Consider the following 19771-nt stretch of genomic DNA (forward strand, 5'->3'; position numbering starts at 1 on the left):
AAACTGGAAATAAACAATCCAAGTCAAACTCAATTCGCTTGTGAAACATAAGATGTTTGGACCTGTAGTTCCTACTCCTTCACATGTGAAGCCCGTTGGCTACAAGTGGGTTTTCGTTCGGAAGCGTAATGAGAAGAACGAAATTGTGCGTTACAAAGCTCATCTTGTTGCACAAAGCTTCTCACAACACCCCAGGATTGACTATGACGAAACTTATTCACCCGTTATGGATGTGATTACTTTTCACTACCTTGTCAGTTTGATAGTTTCTGAAAAACTGGATATGCAGCTTATGGATGTAGTAACCGCGTATCTCTATGGGGTTCTTGATACGGAAATTTACATGAAAGTTCCCGAATGACTTACTTTGACTTGTTCAAATATTTCCAAACCTCGGAACACGCTCTTAATTCAGTTGAGGTGTTCACTCTACAGTTTGAAACAATCCGAAAAAATAGAAACAATCCGGAATAATGTGGTATAATCGTCTGAGTGAGTATTTGACTAGTCAAGGATATGTGAACAACGAACTATGCTTTTGTGTGTTCATTAAGAAGTCACATTCCGGATTTACGATTGTTGCAGTATATGTCGATGACATGAATTTTATCGGAACTCCTAAAGAGCTCACGAGAACTGCCGCACACCTGAAGTCGGAATTTGAGACGAAAGATCTAAGTAAGACTTGATACTATCTCGGTTTCAAGATAGAGCATTGTTCGGATGGAATCCTAGTACATCAATTGAACTACACCCAAAAGGTGTTGCGCCGCTTTAATGAGGATAAAGCGAAGCCTTTGAGTACTCCTATAGTCGTTCGTTCGCTAGATTCAAAACGAGATCCCTTCCATCCGAATGAGGATGATGAAGAGATTTGGAGCCTGAAGTTCCTTATTTAAGTGCCATAGGCGCTTTATTGTACTTAGCTCAATGTACTAGACCCGACATCTCCTTTATTGTTAATCTTTTGGCAAGATACAGTAATGCACCAACACGCAGACACTGTACTAGCGTGAAAGACATCTTTCGTTACCTTAAAGGTACTACGGATTTGGGCTTGTTCTATCCTTACGAATCCTCGAATGGTGCCACACCATATGCTACTCAAGTCGATTCTCGCCTTGTTGGTTATGTTGACGCAGGATACTTATCTGATCTGCACAAGGCGCACTCTCAAACGGGTATGTCTTTACCGTTGGAGGCACCACAATCTCTTGGAGGTCAACTAAACAGACCTTAGTTGCCACTTCGTCTAACCATACTGAAATTCTCGCCTTACATGAAACAATTCGGGAATGCTTTTGGTTGAGAGCAGTAGTGGGCCATATTTGAAGCTCCTGCGATCTTTATCCACGTTGATGTCCCGACGATGATCTTTGAAGACAACATAGCTTGCATCGAACAACTCAAGAAGGGTTACATCAAAGAAGACAACAGCAAATACATTACGCCAAAGTTTTTCTTTTCACGTCAACAACAAGAGTATCAGAAGATTGAAGTCACGCAAATCTGTTCACAAGACAATCTGGCCGACCTCTTCACCAAATCACTGCCGAATACGACGTTTCAAAAGCTTGTTCATGGAATTGGTATGCGTAAACTTTCTTGAGTTGTAACTTTGCTATTTCTCTTTGGAATTATGTTAAACTCAGGGGGAGTATCCTGTAGATACTTGCTTGATCTTAATGTACTCTTTTTCCCTACAATTATGAGCATTTTTCCCGCTGAGTTTTTTCAACCTAACTAGGTTTTAACGAGGCACCCACATTGGGCTAATCATATCCTTGATGATGTCATCTAGACATTTCTTTTGACTTTGCATCTCTCACGCACTTTTTCTTAGACTATGGATTTTGTCCCTACTCGGGTTTTTGCCATAGCCTTAGGGTTTTTTAGTGAGACATACTACTTATGCAAGTTCCTACCTTATTGAGAATAAGCATTGTTCCTTAGAATCGGTGCTGATGAGTTGACTTCCTCAACTTCTACATATGCTAAATCTACCTTGAGTATATACACACTCAAGAGGGAGTGTTGTAAACATTCATAGTTTAAGTATGATTGTGTAAATCCTAGATTAGATTTGATTCTAGTTATCATTTCCTATTGTATCTTGTATTCCTTGGGGAAGAAGGAATATCTTCTCTCATTCTATTACTATAAATAAAGGCACAATATAGTAGGGATAACAACACACACATTCCTCTACAATTCTACAAACACATCTCTTTCTCTCTTCTCCTTGCCACCAGCCACCCTAAACTTGTCAGATGAAATAGACCACAACAGACTTATCTTTTTTTTTTTTTCCTAATATATGAGTATTTTTGGCCAAACTCCATTATTTACTAGCCCAAAATGGCATCTTAGGGTTTTAGATATTTTCTATTGTTATTTCTTTAATTTCTTTTTTATTTGTAGTCCTAGAAAAACGAGAGCCAAGAGGCAGTATATGTGGGTGCTAAGTTTGTAACTTTTCATATTATCAAATTATAAATTTTAAGGTTTTTTTGTTTCTTGGTGAATTCCAAATTGGTAATGGATTCTAACTTAGGTTAATTCATACAATTTCACTATTACTATCGCATTAATTTGTGGATTCTTTCGCTGCAATAGTTGTTTATACATTTAACCCGCCGTCTTTCTTCCATTCTTCTTTATTTCTCATTTCTACATATTTTTTCTCATATTTAAGCACCAAAAAAAAATAAAAAAACACCAATAGACTGTTATTTTTGTAGGAATACAAAAGTTTTGTTCAAATAAAAAATTTTCAAAAGCAAGTCCTCTTCGTTAACTTCCAAGACTTTGTAAAGGTAATCCAAAAAACAAAAAAGTTATTCGAAAAATAAAAGGAGAGAATAAAAGAAAAGAAAAAACACGGAAAAACTATAGGGGTGGAAGTGTAAAAGTGTTCAAAGGAGGGGGTTGTAACACAATTTTCAGAAACCGAAGATCCCAATAGGCATTTGGCATTAACCATTTGGGGGGTCCCATCTCCCTCAGGCCCGTCTGCGACTCTGTCCATCTCCCAAAAGGAAAGGCCGAGCGGCACAAAAACAAATCCAATGAAAGAATTTCAATCTCAACAAATTCAACAAACACTCGAACACCAATAGTCCATAAAAATTAATCCGAAACATTTCATATAAATTTCGTAAAACTCTCAAATTCTTCAAATTTCGGATTATCCAATCGATCTCTCAGCTGCCCACATTTTCGTCAGCTTCTCAGTGATTTCTCCGATCCGGTAATCCTTTGCTTCCCACCTCTCGCTTTTTTCTGTTCATTTTTTTGCCGGTGAATTGCCGGAATTTCAATTTTTAAAAACCTCGTTCTTATTTTATTGAGATAATTATACGAATTAGATTCTTGGGTTTTTTTGTGTGTGCAGGAATTGCCGACATGCATTGCCATTTGATTCAATTGATGTAAATTTTCTTAGTTGGGTGAGCGAGTTGGAATTCGAGCTCTTGTAAAAGTTCAGAAATTGAGTGGGATTTTGACAGAAATAAGAGAAAAAATGATAAATTATTAAGCTTTTAATTTTTTTAAAATTTTTTTTAAGCTTTTAATTGAAATTTAAATTATACCCAACTGGAAGACTTTTTAGACAGTTAATTGTAATTAGAGGCCAGAATTTCTTGGCACTATCTGAGTTAAACCCCGTTTCTAAATCAAGGCAATGCATCTGTTTTTTTTTTTTATTTTATTTTATTTTTTTGTGTTTGTTACTACACTTTTAACTTGAATTCGAGGTCCCGAGTTCAATATCCCCTCTCCCAATATCGTTTGTATAAAAAAAAAAAAAAAAAAACAAAACAAAAAAAAAAAGAATCAGTGATGCTTTTTAAGTAATGGAGTATATAATTTAGTGGATGAGTTAAATTCAAGGTAATCTAGAAAGAGGCTTTAAGTTTCACATTAGGTATTTTTGCTATTCAGAATTATAGTAAACTATGGTAGTTTGTTGGTCTTGTAAGTTCCTATATGGTGGTTGACGCTTTTTATTACTCAGAATTCGATAATCTATGAAGTTCTGAGAAGTGCAGAATTTGATTTGGCAGATTTCGTTCTGGGAGGGTTCTGGATTTCAGTTAATGGGTGCTCCTAAGCAGAAGTGGACCGCCGAAGAAGAAGCAGCCCTTAAAGCTGGAGTACTTAAACACGGGGCAGGAAAATGGCGCACAATACTTACAGATCCAGAATTCAATACTATCTTACATCTGCGTTCAAATGTTGACCTCAAGGTATCCATTTTTCAAACTTTAGCTTCATGGGTACTGTCAAACTACTATGGAAAAAAAATAGATGAAGTATAACCTCTGGACATCATATCTGATTTCGTAGTTGTTTCCTTGGATAGGACAAGTGGAGAAATATAAATGTGACCGCAATATGGGGTTCTAGACAGAAGGCTAAGCTTGCACTTAAAAGGAACCTACCAACTCCTAAACACGACAACAACCCTTTGGCCGTGAGCACTGTAATCCAAAGTCATGAAGAAGTTGTTGACGCTAAGCCTCTTGCCATTTCTGGTGGAAAGTCGCAGACTATTGAATCAAAAGATTCAAAACAACCAATTGCCAGGTTAGATCTTCACCGCTTACATGGATATTGACAGTACTTTCATTCTCTGTCAAGAACTGGATCTGAAAAATCTCAATCTAATGGGTTAACGGTCAAATAACTGGGTAGCACTAAGGATCAACAGTACCTGTTATTTTCTCCCTCATCTCATTATCTTATTTCCATAAAATCTCGTACTCATGAATATTGTCATCGCAAAGCAGATGGCATGTAAATGTTATTGACAGTCTGCACAAATGAATTTTATCACTGCATCTATAATATTTTGTCTTTAGGGGTCCTGTGATGGGTATGAACAGTTGTGTGCAATTTATAATTACCTTTTTACTCATTCCTTTTTCCGTTCATGTTTAGTCTCTATACACTGACTTTGTATTTCCTGAACAGTTGAATAGGAATTCTGTATGTAAGCATAGCTGTAAAGGTCACTTTAACTGAAGACTCTTGATATGGTTGGTATATGAGGATGGTTACGTTTACTAATTTGCGAGGCAGTTTTATGAGATCCTCCTACATTTACAAAAATATTTCCTGAGAAGACTTCATTTCTCATCCTTACTTTAAAATGGCAAAAGAAAACATTGTATGCATGCCATTCTATCATATTTTTGTTGACGTGGTTATTGACTAGCTCTATGGAAACTCCTTTGGTTGGTTTTAAGGTTGGATCACCTTATATTAGAGGCTATTACAAATTTAAAGGAGCCAGGGGGATCTGACAGAGCTGCAATTGCTATGCACATAGAGGTATATATATTGTGGGTCTTTCATTCATAGTTTTGGAAACCTGCCTCATACAAAAATTTCAGAAATCCTTCAGGTTTAAGTAATAAATACTTGACAAGTCAAACTAAAGTACGTATTTCTGCTGTTTTTGGACGCAAATGAGGAGAAAAGAGAGTGCATGCTTTCCTTGTATTTTCTGTTTATGTATCATTTCACTGCAATCTCAAGTTTCCTCAATCTCATCTACTAATACTTGATCTTTTAGAGGAATTTTGACGTTCTCAATTTTCATTTTGTAGGAGCAATATTGGGCACCACCAAAACTTAAAAAGTTACTGTCATCAAAATTAAAGAATATGACAGCCACTGGAAAGCTGATTAAGGTAATTAAGCTCTCAATTTTGGTATTTTAGAGCACAATTATTGTAGTATGTGTGCACTAAGATCTCATTTATCTGATTGATGTAAGAAGAAGCCTTGGCCTGTAAGCCTGAAAATGTTTTCAATGCCAATATATACTTACTGAAGCTTTTGTAGTATGTGATGCATGAGTCTTTAGTGATGATGATTTAGACTCGAGCACGAATCCTCTCCAACCAGGGGAGTTTGATGAGTAGCATCTACAAGGCTCTCCAAGAGTACTTGGGCTCTTTATCCAATTAGGCTTGAGTTCTAGTTTATTTGGGAATCAGCCATTTAACTTTTTGTCATTTTTCCCTTTATGTTTTATGTAGCCCTAATAGGATTATGATTGATTAAGTCTTAGTTGGAATAGGATTAATTAGGCAAGTCTTGGTAGTTAGTAAACAAGGATAAGGAATGGTAGTTGAGGTAGGACGGGATTTGGGAAGTAGGGTTTAGTTGATATGACTCATAACCATGGATTTGTTTGATTAGGACTTAAATATTGGTATGGATAATAAGCTACTTCCCATTGGAGAAGAAGTTTGTAATATGGAACATGCATTCTTAATGAAAAAACAAATATTATGTGATTATATCTCAGGAATTTTGGTTTATGGTCTGTGTTGCAGGTCAAGCATAGATACAGAATTCCATTAAGTTCAGCTACTTCTGAAAAAAGAAGAAGCTCTTCAGCGTTGCTCTTGGAAGGAAAGCAGAAGGATTCATTAAGAAAAGATAAGAGTGACATCAACATCCTTACTAAATCCCAAGTAGATGCAGATTTAACCAAGATGAGAAGCATGACTGCACAAGAGGCTGCTGCTGCTGCTGCACAGGCGGTAGCAGAGGCAGAGGCTGCCATTGCAGCAGCTGAGGAAGCAGCAAGGGAGGCGGAGGCGGCAGAAGCTGAAGCAGAAGCAGCACAAGTTTTTGCCAAAGCAGCAATGAAAGCATTGAAATGTAGAAAAATTGGTAAAGTTCTCTTAAGCAATTTCGCATCATAAGTTGACCTTTAACATAAAATGTTTGTAGACTGAGAAATTCCCTTGTAGGATACTACTTTGCATCCTTTTAACTTTTGAATTTTGAGAGCTTAGCCAGTATTTGGATAAATGCCATCCCTACTGAAGGGTCGCAGTTTCTCTATTTACTAGCCCTGCTGATGTTACTACCGCCTGAATTCTTGTCAAGTTACTGAAAGGTCGCAGTTTTATCCTACTAGCTCGTGAAGCTGAATAGTTTTCCTTCACTATAATAGTATTAATGTATAGTGATTTGCAAATATTAGTTTTTTTATGGCTAAAATAAATGATTCATGATTTCTCGCTCTGAGGTTATATATATCATGCAAAGGATTCATGTATGAAGATTTGTTTTGGTAAAACTAATCTAGTACTCCTATCCAGGCCTTTTATGTATTTCTTTGCAATTTTTTTATTTTTTATTTTGCAGACCTTGACATGAAACTCACACATGGGTAACTCATTCTTGAGCAAGAACCATGCGCGTGGGATGACGATACGCTGGGGCAGCGATGTCTTCATGTGTCTGTAGTGTAAATAGGTTGGGATTGTATATTTGGAACGTGGGAGCTTCGTTTCTGAACTTTCTTTCTTCTGTCTTTTTACAGGTATCATTTTGTAAGGAGCTTATAGGTTTTCTGATTCTGAGAGTTAAACGATGAGTAAACACTAGCTAAGGGAAGAGTTTTTTCATGCCAAGGTAGATAAATGATGCCGCATTTGCAGTTGCTGTTGTATAAGTGCATGGGAAAATTACGATACTTAGAAAATGCGATATGTCAATTGAAATGTGAGATGTTTGTCTCTCTGAAGGGATCTGGTTCAAAGGAAAGTCTAAACTGACTTCTGTCCTTGTTGAAAGGGGAAGAGTATCCCGTCCCTTTTCCTTCTTTCCTTCCAAGCTTACAGTTGCCGCTGTTGTATAAGTGCATCTGAAACATATTGCCCCGTCCTAAGACCTAACATATCGCATTTGCAGTTGTCGCTGTTTTTTAAGCTTCCAGTATTTCATTTTGCCTGAGTCATGAGAATCAACTCCATTTATCGGCGTTTCAATTTCCTCATCGACTTCTGAGTTTTCTCCATCTTCATCTGAAATGTAATCCAATGACCTAACTGTGTCAGACATCTCTCCGGTGCGAGTCTAACCAACAGAAAACTCATCTGAAGGAACATCACTACTCTTACCAACAAGATGATCCCTCCCAAAAGTAGCATTGTTCAAGGATGATGTGTCTGTGGCTCCACTGCCAAAAGTGCCGGAACTTGATAAGCCTCTTGATCTGAAAGACGGACAAAGAGAAAGCAACGATTTCTTCAAGTTTATCACTGTGTGGCTTCCGATGCTACATTACATCACAATCATTTAGACCACCCTGACTGATTGTGTCATCATTTTTCTCGAAAAGGTCCGTCCGTTCACTGCCTTTGGCTGATTTGAAATGGGGCGTGAGCCATAGCATTGACCAGGACAAAGAGCTACGGCTACTTGAATTGCGCTAAGTACAAAGACTGATGCCGAAGCATCTATGGTCTTTGTACTGTATCCCCGGAGATTTGGAACCGAGAAAATTCCACTTCCCCACCCAGCTACACCACCAAGAAACGCCAGTATTTGGCATGCTCTACGAGCATGAAACCATGCTGGATCGGCTGCTTCGACCGTCTTGAGATACCTTGCCACGATTACGCCGATGGGCATAAGTATGCCCCAGCTAATGGTATTGACAACTCCATGGGCATATTTTAAGGCGGTTATCGAAGTACTCGTTCTCTTGCTTGTTTCAATTTTCGCGGAAATAAAATCCAAGGTTCCAAAGGATTGCAAGTTGGGTCCGGAAAGCGAGTGCATTCCGGGGTTGTTTCCGAACATGGGTCCTTGCTGCCAGACATGGTGCACAACACTGACGTTGTTTGGAAGGACTACGGTGGCAAATATGATGACTAGGTTGTTTTCGTAAGCCGCAGAGACATCGTACAAGGGAAGCTGAGATTCCCTTTTTCCAAATGAGTCCCGTAACTTTTCATTGGTGAAGAATGTACAGTCATAGTTCCATCGGTTCTTTTGTAAGCGATAATAGCTTGTGAACCGACCATGCCGGTAGACGTAGGGTTTATGGCCCATGCAGCCCATCTCGAGTCACTCACCACAGATTGTGTGAATGCAACGTCGAATTCAGAACGGGGAGCGTACTGCATGTGGCGGAGGTTTTCTTGTTGGAGAAGGTACAGCTTGTGCATGGCGGATGTGCGGCAGCTGATGAGAAGACGGAAGTAGACAGTAGGCAAATAACAAAGAGAGAGTTGGAAAGTTCCATATATGAGCGTTCGAGTTTAAAATTGATTGTTTGTCGTGGTTCATTAGCTATATATATATATATATATATATATATAGCTAATGGCATGATCCATAATCCAACATGGAGTAGAATTGCTGGTTGCTTGGAACCAACCCTTTTTTAAGGGCCAGTTTGGTATTTTATTCAAAAAAATTTCATCATTTCTCAAAACATTTCTTGAAAAAAAAATTTTCGTTTGGAATAAAATTTAAAATTTTTAAATCTTAAAACTTAAACTGGACAAATAGATCAAAAAAGTAGGGGTCACAAAAGAAGGAGAAAGAGGAGAAAGGAGAAAAAAAAAGTAAGAGATGATCGGAGGTTTTAAAAATAGTCATACCAAATAAGTTTTTAAGGCCTAAAAAACTTGAAAATTGTTTGAGTTAAAAAAAGTTAGATTCAAGTAGAGCACCAAACATATCCTAAATATCTGCTAGTTTCCTAATTAGTTCAATTTCAATTCTCATTAACTAAGGATAATTACACGAGTTAAAAAGTGAATTACGTAAAGAGAATTTTAGGGCTTTTTTAATTAAATTTTAATAATATAAGGGGGAGAAGGAAAGTTCGAAACTGTTACAATAATTTAGAAGAGGGAGAGTTTTGAACCCGGGTATGGATAGCTAGCACAAATAGAAACCCAACATTATATCCATTAGGATATTTAACACATGCAATTTTAGGATCATAACCTATATTCTGAATCATTGAAATTGAATATATAGTTTGTTTCCGGTGTGATTTTTCCAATTCCAAAGGAAGAACACCCAAGGTGGTATCCGAAGACGAAGATAGTTGGAGGAAATTGAAATCGAGTGATACCAATTAATCGGATCAGCTATCTATAATCCAATCTCAGGGATTAACAACATCCATTTGAAGACAAAATGTGTTTCGTTCTCAAACTCAATCGACAGACTGATCTGTCCGCTCAACCGCGCTCCGCTACTAACTGGATGCATGATCTCGGCTAGGTGGTTAAAGGAACAAAACATGACAGTTTTCTTGTAAGTAATACTAACTGCGGTAAGACAGACAAACAGATAAATGGGTCGAAAAGAAATGCTGCCAACTCAAACTCACCAAACCATTCTCATGATTTATCAGGTAACGAAACATCATGTCTGTTTGCCTGTGCTACATTTGTTTGTCAAGGATTTCTATGTGACAAATCAAAGTGAGTGCAATGAATTACTGCTGTTCAACGATTGTCAACTTCATTGCATCAAAGTGGTGGAGATGAGTATTGCCCTTGCATCACAGCCTGAATTCGAATCCCATCGGCTTCATAATCTAACATATAATTTAACAAATCTATCGTTTGAGGGAATCTGCAGTTAACTTTTCCGCATGAAGAAAAAGACTGGTCTCCAAAACCTCCGTGAATTCGTACATGTGGATGTAGGCAGATGTCTCGGGGAGGAAAGGGAGACTAAGAGCACCAGAACAACCCTAGATCGTCTCCAATTAGAAGAAATGATACAGTAGAATACAGTAAAACAAATAATCAGCAACCAAGTTAATCAGACAAGTCAATCCCAAACGCCAACACCCCGTACACAAAGAATCCTTTAATAAAAATTATATCACACAGAAAAAACAAAAGCAGAGAGAAGCAAAACCATCTCTCAGCTTTTTGATTTGGAATGCTTTACAAGCCAATCGATAACTGAATCGATGTTCGTTGAGTTCTTGCATGAGATCATGAAGCAACAAACTTCTCTGTCTGTAATCGACTTAAGTCCCCTGCACCAGCACAATGCCAAGATCAGTACCAAAACAACACGTCTTTTTTCTCTTTTTTGATAAGTTTCAATAATAAAAGCACAATTGGATTTACATTTCATCAGTCAATGCCTGTTTACTGAGAGCTCCCGGCTTGTCAATCTTATTTCCAAGGACCAGTAGTGGGATCCCGCTTAGTGAGTTTTTGCTCAGCAAATCATGAAGCTCACTTTTTGAGACGCTCATGTTATCTGGATCGGCAGCATCAACAACATAACTGCAGTAAAAAACAAGTTGCACAACATTGCTTAAGTCTTCTAATACAAGGATCAACTCAACTGAATCATTGATCAATGTATTATTTCGAGTCTTTGATACTTGAACAATCAACACACACAGGCCATTAACCAGAACATTTGACAATTAGCTAAATATTTTTTTAAACACATGAAAACAACTACTAAAAAATTAGTTTGTTCGGCCAAAGAAAAAGTTTTAAGTTTGGGGACGCAGTTCTAAAACTAAAATTTATACTTATACAGTTCTCTAAAAGTAAAGTCATTTGAGATGGGAAATGGGTTACATACACTATGGCAGAAACAGCACGACAGTATCGCTCCCACATGCTGCGGAACCTGGGTTGACCTCCAAGATCCCACAACTTTATAGTAACATTCCCTTTGGTTACCTTCTTCATATTGAATCCTACCTGAAAATTGAATCAGATGCCTACAGTGTCACTAGAAATTATTTCACTCGCTAGAAAGACAATGGATCACGGAAGCTCTTCGTAAGAGGTACAAACATTTGAAAACATGACTTACTGTAGGAATCATGTCCTCACTGTATCCGCCCGTCTAAGCACCAAAAAAAAAAAAAAAAAATCAAGTTTTCAACACATCAGCGAAGCAAGTAGACAAAAGTGAAAGAAACACCAAATACGAATGATCGCACTGATTTACTTACTGCAACAACATTTACAAGAGAAGTCTTTCCAGCATTCTGAAGTCCTATCAAAGATAGTTCCATTTCCTGCTTGAAAAAGAGGCTGTAATCACATGCCGATAACGTAAGCACAGGCAGTGTGAACTGACGTAGAGGTCAAATAAAAATATTTAAATATAGCACATATGTATGCCCGAAATTTGGCCATAACCACCCAAAGATTCTAAATGCAATCCCCACAATCAAAAGAATAAAAGGGAAAAATAGCTCTCCGAAAAAGTTAGTTCCATCTGCACTTATAAATTCATAGGTATTTCACAGTTGCTTAGGTTCATTATCCATAATTCATTCAATGCCTCAATAGAAGCCATGACTGCAGAGTATTATGTACACAACTTTCCCGTTTGAAAGACGCATACATCACGAACATAACTTAAACTTTGACCAAGATCGAAATTACAAATATATACAATTTGGTATACAGTGATATTATTCAAAAGACGTTCTATCACTAAATCTAAAAATTTCCCAACTTCTATCATTTTACAACATCAGGAATCCACATTCTCATTTCCCTTGATCAATCCTTAAGCAACTATAACAATTGAATTGTGTCAATGCAAAGGAAGCAAAAGAACATTAACAAAATCTACAACAGCCAAAATGACATTCCACAAAGCACTGTGCCTATTTCAGTTCGGCAATTCAACACAAGGCAAAAACAACCAAAATAAGCAACAATATATATAGATGTGTGTGTGTGTGTGTGTGTGTGTACCTCAACAAATAAGCAGGAAACATTGCTAGCCAGAAGGCACAAAGCAATCAATCTAGAGTATAGTGTACCAGACTTAAATTCACCCATCAGGAAAAATATAGCAAAAGAAAAAAAAAAGTTTGGAACAAAACTATATCTTCAAAAGCAAAGAAAACAATTTTGAGGTTCTTTCTTTTGGGTTTTCTTTTCCATCGTCTTTTTATGAAACCCAAAAAGCAACCTATGCATTTAAACCTTACAAACCAACAAATTCAAATCAAAATCCCACTCAAAATTTTGTTACTTTCAAACCCAAAACACAAGCAAAATCTTTCAACCAAGTGCCTGTAAATTCCGTACATGTAAAAAAACAATAGAAAAATCTAAATTCTAGAAACAAATGTATCAAAACAGGATCATACAACAACCCCGACAAATTGAAGACCGAAACGAGAGAGAGAGAGAGAGGAGCTAACCTGCGGAGCCAATTGAGAAAAGCTTCCCACAAACCCATTGACGAATCTTGATTTCTCTGCGCTTAGAGAGAGAAAGAGGATGAGAGAGAGAGAGAGAGAGAGCAAGAGATCTGTAAAAACACAGTCACTCTGCCTCCCTCCAAATCGAGGCTTTTGCTTCTTCGCCTTCCTTCTTCTACCAATACCACTCCCTCTCCATAAATACGAATTATTTCGTTTTTGTTTGTTTTTGATCTGAAACGCAGTCTCTGAATAATTACCCTGTCTAATGTCCTGTAAAATCCTAACCGTCCACGAGTACAGTGGGACCCTGTAATTTGAACGGTTGAGATTAGTTTTAAGCCAAACCAATCGCTGGCCGCACGTTCCGTTTACGAGGATCAATCAGATGAAGCTCTACTGTTTCGGGAAGGTTGCTATCGTAATCTTGCAGTTGTGGGTGACATTACCGACCAATGATAAGCTGGCTTAGTTTGACGTGGCAAGAAACCATTGGTTGAGTGGTCATGAGTGTGGAGAGTGCTCGTAGAGTTTATCAACCCTTTGTACATCAAGCCTGGTGTCCACGAAGCTTCGGGTGGCAGAGACATATGAGTAGGAGCGCACCCATTGAGTTGTCTTGTTTTTGTTTGTGTTGTGGTTCTTATTTTTTTTAATAAATTATACAAAATTGCTTCCATTGTGGATTGAACTATAATCTGATACTTTTTTTTTAAACATTACAACGTTATATCTCAATATATGAATTCGTTTTAATATCAACTTCCGTTAATTGATCATTCAAATTGACAATTAAGTGATAACATGACAAGTGCAAAGTCTATATTATTCTGACATGAAAGATCCTGTAGATAAAATATAAAATTATTAAATAAACCAATTTAAAAAAATAATAATTTTATGCCAAAAAATTAAATAAAAAAAGTGCGGCCCACCCCAACCAAGCCATCCATCCTTTCTTCCCCTTCCATCCACCATCAAAAGCCAAGGTTCTAAAATAAGTTAAGAGCTAATTGGGAGGCGGGTTGGAGCCTAGCGTTTATATAGACTAAGTGAATTTAAGTAAATTTATTATATTTTGTGTAAATAAGTGTCTCTTCATACCTAAAATGAATATAATTACATCATAAACTACAAAATATAATGACATATATATTATGAAGTATTAGAACATAATGAAAACATGAAAAACAAGCATATAATGTGTGTTCATTTAAGTATTCTACAAGTCTCTTACAATTTATTAAAAAAATAAAATACAAAATAAAAGTTATATATATTTTGTCTAAATGAGTCGCAACCTAGGTGGGTGTCGAGGCAGGTTTGAGTAGGCTATGTGGGTGCCTAGGCGGTCTAGGTGCCCTTTGTAATACCCTAAAAAAATTAAATATATGAATTGAAATATTCAAAATTATGAATATGTGAAAAGAATCAAGAATTTATATTAATTCACTTGAGTTTAGTTTTAAATTAAACTAATTATGAAGTTTGGAATTTGGAATTTGGGAATTAATTATTTAAAATCCGTAGACCTTTTGCGGTCACAATTTATATTTTTGAATAAAGCTCGATCTCACGAACACGTAGACGCAAACCGTTCATGAAACGGAGTTATAACTAAGAAGTTATTAACGTTTAAAGTCGAGGATAAATTGGTAATTTTATATTTCTTTAGAAGGCCCCAGAAAATCTGGAGCCATGTGACATACCACGTGTGTGGCTAGGATGAAAAGAAAAAAATAAAATGGATGGTTAGGATTGAAAGAAGAGAATAGAAAGGAGAAAAGGAAGGGAGGAATAAGGGGAGGTGACCAATAGGGGAAAGGAGAGAACTGAGAAACGGAGGATCGAGACTCGGCCCTTGGTGACCCGACCCGATCGACTCCATTAGCATTTTCCGACGGGTTTTCACCCATTTTTCTGGTGAATTGCCTCAAACCACCACTTAGAAACCCCTCCATAACCTTCTCCCTTCCTATTACACCTCAAAAATAATGAAATTTGGTCTTGAATTTGGAAAGAACACACCTGTGGGTGCCGACCCTTCTTGCTCGAAATCCACCAAATTTGAAATGATTTGGTTCAATAAGGTACCGTTTGGTATGTGGGACGGGACGAAACAGAATGGGACAAGGCGTTCCGTCCCACGTTTGGTGCGCCTAAAACGGGTGGAACGAGCTGTTCCACGGGACGAGTTTTGGGTGAATTTTCGTTCCACCTCATCCCCCTGGAACGACTCGTTCCACATCCGTGGAACACAAAATTATAACATCTCTGTCTCTTTCTTCTTCCTCCTTGTTTCCATCTGAGGGCATCTTTGCTCCCGCTCCGTTCCATTCAGTCCTGTCCCGTCCTGTCCCGTCCCATTCCGTTCCGTCCCGTCCCGTCTGCATACCAAACGATACCTAACCACCACCATGAGACTACCCTGGAGGTCTAGAACAAAGCCCAAACCATGGTAGGGGCGGCGGAGCACCGGAGGTGACGATTTGAGACTACCCATTTATAGGGTTTCCGGCATTAGAGCCTTTCCAGGCCAAATTAAACCTGGCCACAGGTATAAAGTTTGCTCTACTCTTTGAGATCTTCATTTCTGAAATTTTTGAAATTTTTTAAAAATAGTTGAATTTTCCGATGAGTCCGAGCAGCCAACCGCCACCTGCGGCGGCACGTGGCTAAGAAGACGATATTGCTCTTTTTAAGCTAATTACAATGTTCTGAGTCCATATTTATAGTATATTTGATGTGAATCAATTGTTTGGACTTAATTTATGAAGTGTTAGTCACTTTAAAATGTGAAGATTATGAAATAGAATTTAGAATGTGAACTACGAATGGCTTGATCCCTATTTACGGTACGTAGACAGTCTAACTGTGACATCCCACATCGCCCAGGGGAGTGATCCTTAAATGTATATTCTCATCCCTACCTAGCACGAGGCATTTTGGGAGCTCACTGGCTTCGGGTTCCGTAGGAACTCCGAAGTTAAGCGAGAAGGGGGCTAGACCAATCCCAGGATGGGTGACCCACTGGGAAGTTACTCGTGAGTTCCCAAAAACAAAACCGTGAGGGAATGGTAAACCCAAAGTGGACAATATCGTGCTACGGTGGTGGAGCGGGCCCTGGAAGTGATCCGCCTCAGGTCGGGATGTGACAATTGGTATCAGAGCCTAACCCTGGCAGCGTGTGTGCCGACGAGGACGTCGGGCCCCTAAGGGGGGTGGATTGTGACATCCCACATCGCCCAGGGGAGTGATCCTTAAATGTATATTCTCATCCCTACCTAGCACGAGGCCTTTTGGGAGCTCACTAGCTTCGGGTTCCATAGGAACTCCGAAGTTAAGCGAGAAGGGGGCTAGAGCAATCCCAGGATGGGTGACCCACTGGGAAGTTGCTCGTGAGTTCCCAAAAACAAAACCGTGAGGGAATGATAAGCCCAAAGCGGACAATATCGTGCTACGGTGGTGGAGCGGGCCCGGAAAGTGATCCGCCTCGGGCCGGGATGTGACACTAACGAGACGTTAGATGTAGCCATAAAAATAAGTTAGATTAAATAATTCGAGAATAAATAATTAGAATGAGATTTGATTTATAAAGGAAGGTGGTGACAAAGTGTGAAAAGAAATAGTGCATTTCATATAGAAATTGTAATTATGGACCATGGATGGAACCAAGGCCTATAAATAAAGAAACACGTTAGGTGGTAGCTAATTAATCGAGGTAAATCTTTTGTTGAACGATTGTGCTAAGAGAAGGAAGTTTGAGCAATAACTTGAGTTTTATCCTTATGCTTTGATAATCAAATGTTGGTTATAAATTTATTGTAAGGGTTCATGAAATTAAAGTGTTTAAGTGGGATTAATGGTAAGTTAACTAAACAAGAGTGTAGTTCGGGCCTATCACTAATATTATTATTTCCCGAAATAGAGCAATACTTTGGGGCAGAGCAAATGATCATACTCTACGAGATGCACTATTCATGAGTCTTGTTGGTGTGTATTATGACATGCATTGTGGTTGCATTAATTCATATTTTTAGGAATAAAGTGGCATTCATGTTTTATATGTGAAATACATATATAAATTGTAATTATGGACCATGGATGGAACCAAGGACTATAAATAAAGAAACACATTAGGTGGTAGCTAATTAATCGAGGTAAATCTTTTGTTGAACGATTGTGCTAAGAGAAGGAAGTTTGAGCAATAACTTGAGTTTTATCCTTATGCTTTGATAATCAAATGTTTGTTATAAATTTATTGTGAGGGTTCATGAAATTAAAGTGTTTAATTGGGATTAATGGTAAGTTAACTAAACAAGAGTGTAGTTCGGGCCTATCACTAATATTATTATTTCCCGAAATAAAGCAATATTTCGAGGCTGGGGAGTGACAAAATGGTATCAGAGCAAATGATCCTACTCTAAGAGATGCACTATTCGTGAGTCTTTTTGGTGTGTATTATGACATGCATTGTGGTTGCATTAATTCATATTTTTAGGAATAAAGTGGCATTCATGTTTTATATGTGAAATACATATATAAATTGTAATTATGGACCATGGATGGAACCAAGGCCTATAAATAAAGAAACACGTTAGGTGGTAGCTAATTAATCGAGGTAAATCTTTTGTTGAACGATTGTGCTAAGAGAAGGAAGTTTGAGCAATAACTTGAGTTTTATCCTTATGCTTTGATAATCAAATGTTGGTTATAAATTTATTGTGAGGGTTCATGAAATTAAAGTGTTTAATTGGGATTAATGGTAAGTTAACTAAACAAGAGTGTAGTTCGGGCCTATCACTAATATTATTATTTCCTGAAATAAAGCAATATTTCGGGGCTGGGGCATGACAAGAACCATCGAGAATACAGGAATTAAACCCTTCTGCTTGTCACTAATGAATGTCCAACCATGCTATTTTATAATACCAATATCATCGACCAGAATCTCCAAGAACCAAATCCAGGAATCTTTGTTCTCCATCTCAACAACTACATAAGCTATCACCCAAGTTTCATCATTGGGATATATCCCCACAACAATCAACAATTGACCCTCATGTTGAGACTTCAAATGACAACCATCTAAACCAATCAAGGGTCTGCAGCCATTCTTGAAACCTTCATTACATGCACCCAAACACACATACGTCATTTGAAACTTTCCTTCATCCAACTTAATCTTCACAGTGCTCCTCGGGTTTGTTTTATTGATTTCCTCAGCAAAATCCCACAATCTTGTGTATTGCTCAGTATGTTTACCCTTAATAATCTTCATAACAGCAATCATCGCCATATAAGCTTTCATTTTTGAGCAACCGTGTTTCCATTCAACTTTAATAGTGTCCATAAAAGAATCAACATGCCATGTTGGATTAAGTTGGATCATTTCCAAGTACTGCTCAGTAAGCCAAGACTGTTTCATATTCCTATTCATCCATAATCTACCACATGTGTGATGATCCAAATTCTTCTTGATCTGCATGTTGTTTGAATTGCACATCTTCCCACACTTGACAAACCACGGATAACCTTCTTTGCAAGCTGCATCAACCTTGAACTTCTCATTTCATGGAAAATGGACATCCCCATACCCATTTATCATAGAGTGCATAACTATTGCCTTTCTGAACTGTACAACATCCCTAAATATCAATCCTAATTATAATTATGGCTTATTCATGTCAGTTTTCTCATTAAACTCAAGATACTGCCCATTGTTCACTTGCACTGGCCTTCTTACTTGCATTGGTCATCTTTATCACCATCAATTTCTTCAATAACCACACTACTCTGAGGAACTAGTTCAAATGACTTGATAAACTCCATCTCTTAAGAGGCACATTCTTCAAGTGTTATCTTCTCAATATACATATCAATCATAGTGTGGTTTAGCACAAATTTGCACATGTTGATAACATCAAAATCTGTCATCAAAGGCTTCAATCCATTTCGAATTTCCATCCCTGGATCTTATATTGGTAACTCATGAAGACATTTCCATATCCTTTTATACTGAAAATTTGACATATAGCCAAGCTGCCAATCTGCCAATTTGTGCATAATAGCATCTGCCTATTCAATTTCTATTGTGTGAAAGTATACATTTCACATGTATACATATGTAGCCATCCAGTAGTTTACAATTAAAGAGTCATATGGTATGAGAAACAAAAACAGAATTACAAAACTTGATTTGCTATCAAACATTAAAGCAAGACCATGTATCTAAGATTCTATAGCCAAAACAAAAATATGGAAATCCGATTGTCATAAAATTTCTTAGTGGTCAAGTAACAAAAAGAATTGGTAGCTTTACTTGTAGTTGCACTATTCGTATGCTTCCTTGATATCAATTTGGCACAATCCTGCCTAGTCCAGTGGAAAGTACCTAATTGACACACAGACCAACTTAAATCTTGATCACTTCGATAATAAAAAATCATACTTTGGCAGTATTTGAACCTTTTAGTTACAACACCATGGAAACAAATTGCATATTAGAACCGCATAAAGAGTTTGATGGCTTTCTAAATCCAATATGACATTGGGATTTGGCAAAGTACTCATCCACATTCTCTTTTCTAAATCCAAAACCTTTGATATAAAAGAACACATAGATTTTGTCTTGAAAGAGTTATATGAGATCAAACGTGAAGATGCTAGCATCCAACAAAGTCAAAGTAGCACAATGTGTTTAAAAATTAGGAATATAACGGTAAAGTGGGAGCTTACTTGCGGCAGATCATCTTTTCCTGGTTGTACTTCCTAGCCAATGCCATG

The 19771-nt window shown here is 37.6% G+C and overlaps 2 protein-coding genes and 1 pseudogene across 6 annotated transcripts; 1 reads left to right on the forward strand and 2 right to left on the reverse strand.

The window, feature by feature from the left end:
* The first annotated feature begins 2993 nt into the window (after positions 1-2993).
* LOC103945760 (telomere repeat-binding factor 1) lies at positions 2994-7584 on the forward strand. Of its 5 annotated transcripts, none has more exons than XM_009356351.3 (8): positions 2995-3250; positions 3395-3449; positions 4068-4250; positions 4367-4590; positions 5253-5337; positions 5616-5699; positions 6351-6693; positions 7174-7584. In XM_009356351.3, exons 3-8 carry the CDS (start codon positions 4101-4103, stop codon positions 7200-7202), a joined length of 915 nt encoding a protein of 304 aa, XP_009354626.2. In that variant the 5' UTR covers positions 2995-3250; positions 3395-3449; positions 4068-4100; the 3' UTR covers positions 7203-7584. The 5 variants fall into 5 exon arrangements, with proteins under 5 accessions (XP_048437988.1, XP_009354626.2, XP_009354628.2 ...); XM_009356353.3 differs by having other exon boundaries at positions 7352-7584; XM_048582031.1 differs by lacking the exon at positions 7174-7584 and having other exon boundaries at positions 2994-3250; positions 3395-3431; positions 6351-7076.
* A 138-nt stretch (positions 7585-7722) lies between these two features.
* Positions 7723-9113, reverse strand: LOC125476199 (annotated as a pseudogene).
* A 1402-nt stretch (positions 9114-10515) lies between these two features.
* On the reverse strand, positions 10516-13205 carry LOC125476200 (ADP-ribosylation factor-like protein 8a). Its single transcript, XM_048582033.1, has 6 exons — positions 12986-13205; positions 11774-11855; positions 11632-11664; positions 11395-11516; positions 10923-11084; positions 10516-10828 (listed from the first exon to the last, which is right to left on the reverse strand). The coding sequence occupies exons 1-6, from the start codon at positions 13021-13023 to the stop codon at positions 10711-10713; spliced, it is 555 nt and encodes a 184-aa protein (XP_048437990.1). The 5' UTR covers positions 13024-13205; the 3' UTR covers positions 10516-10710.
* Positions 13206-19771: the final 6566 nt, after the last annotated feature.

This window comes from the organism of the source record quoted next, unplaced genomic scaffold (assembly GCF_019419815.1).
Source record: "Pyrus x bretschneideri cultivar Hongxiangsu unplaced genomic scaffold, Pyrus_bretschneideri_v1 Contig18, whole genome shotgun sequence".
NCBI classification, from domain to species: Eukaryota; Viridiplantae; Streptophyta; class Magnoliopsida; order Rosales; family Rosaceae; genus Pyrus; species Pyrus x bretschneideri.

Coding starts and splice junctions, on each gene's coding strand:
- LOC103945760 (XM_048582031.1), top strand. CDS start 4,101: ATGGGTGCTCCTAAGCAGAAGTGGACCGCCGAAGAAGAAGCAGCCCTT. Junction 4,251..4,366: donor GTTCAAATGTTGACCTCAAG/GTATCCATTTTT, acceptor TTCCTTGGATAG/GACAAGTGGAGAAATATAAA. Junction 4,591..5,252: donor TCAAAACAACCAATTGCCAG/GTTAGATCTTCA, acceptor GTTGGTTTTAAG/GTTGGATCACCTTATATTAG.
- LOC125476200 (XM_048582033.1), bottom strand. CDS start 13,023: ATGGGTTTGTGGGAAGCTTTTCTCAATTGGCTCCGCAG. Junction 11,085..11,394: donor CGTGCTGTTTCTGCCATAGT/GTATGTAACCCA, acceptor TTTTTACTGCAG/TTATGTTGTTGATGCTGCCG. Junction 10,829..10,922: donor CAGGCATTGACTGATGAAAT/GTAAATCCAATT, acceptor GTGCTGGTGCAG/GGGACTTAAGTCGATTACAG.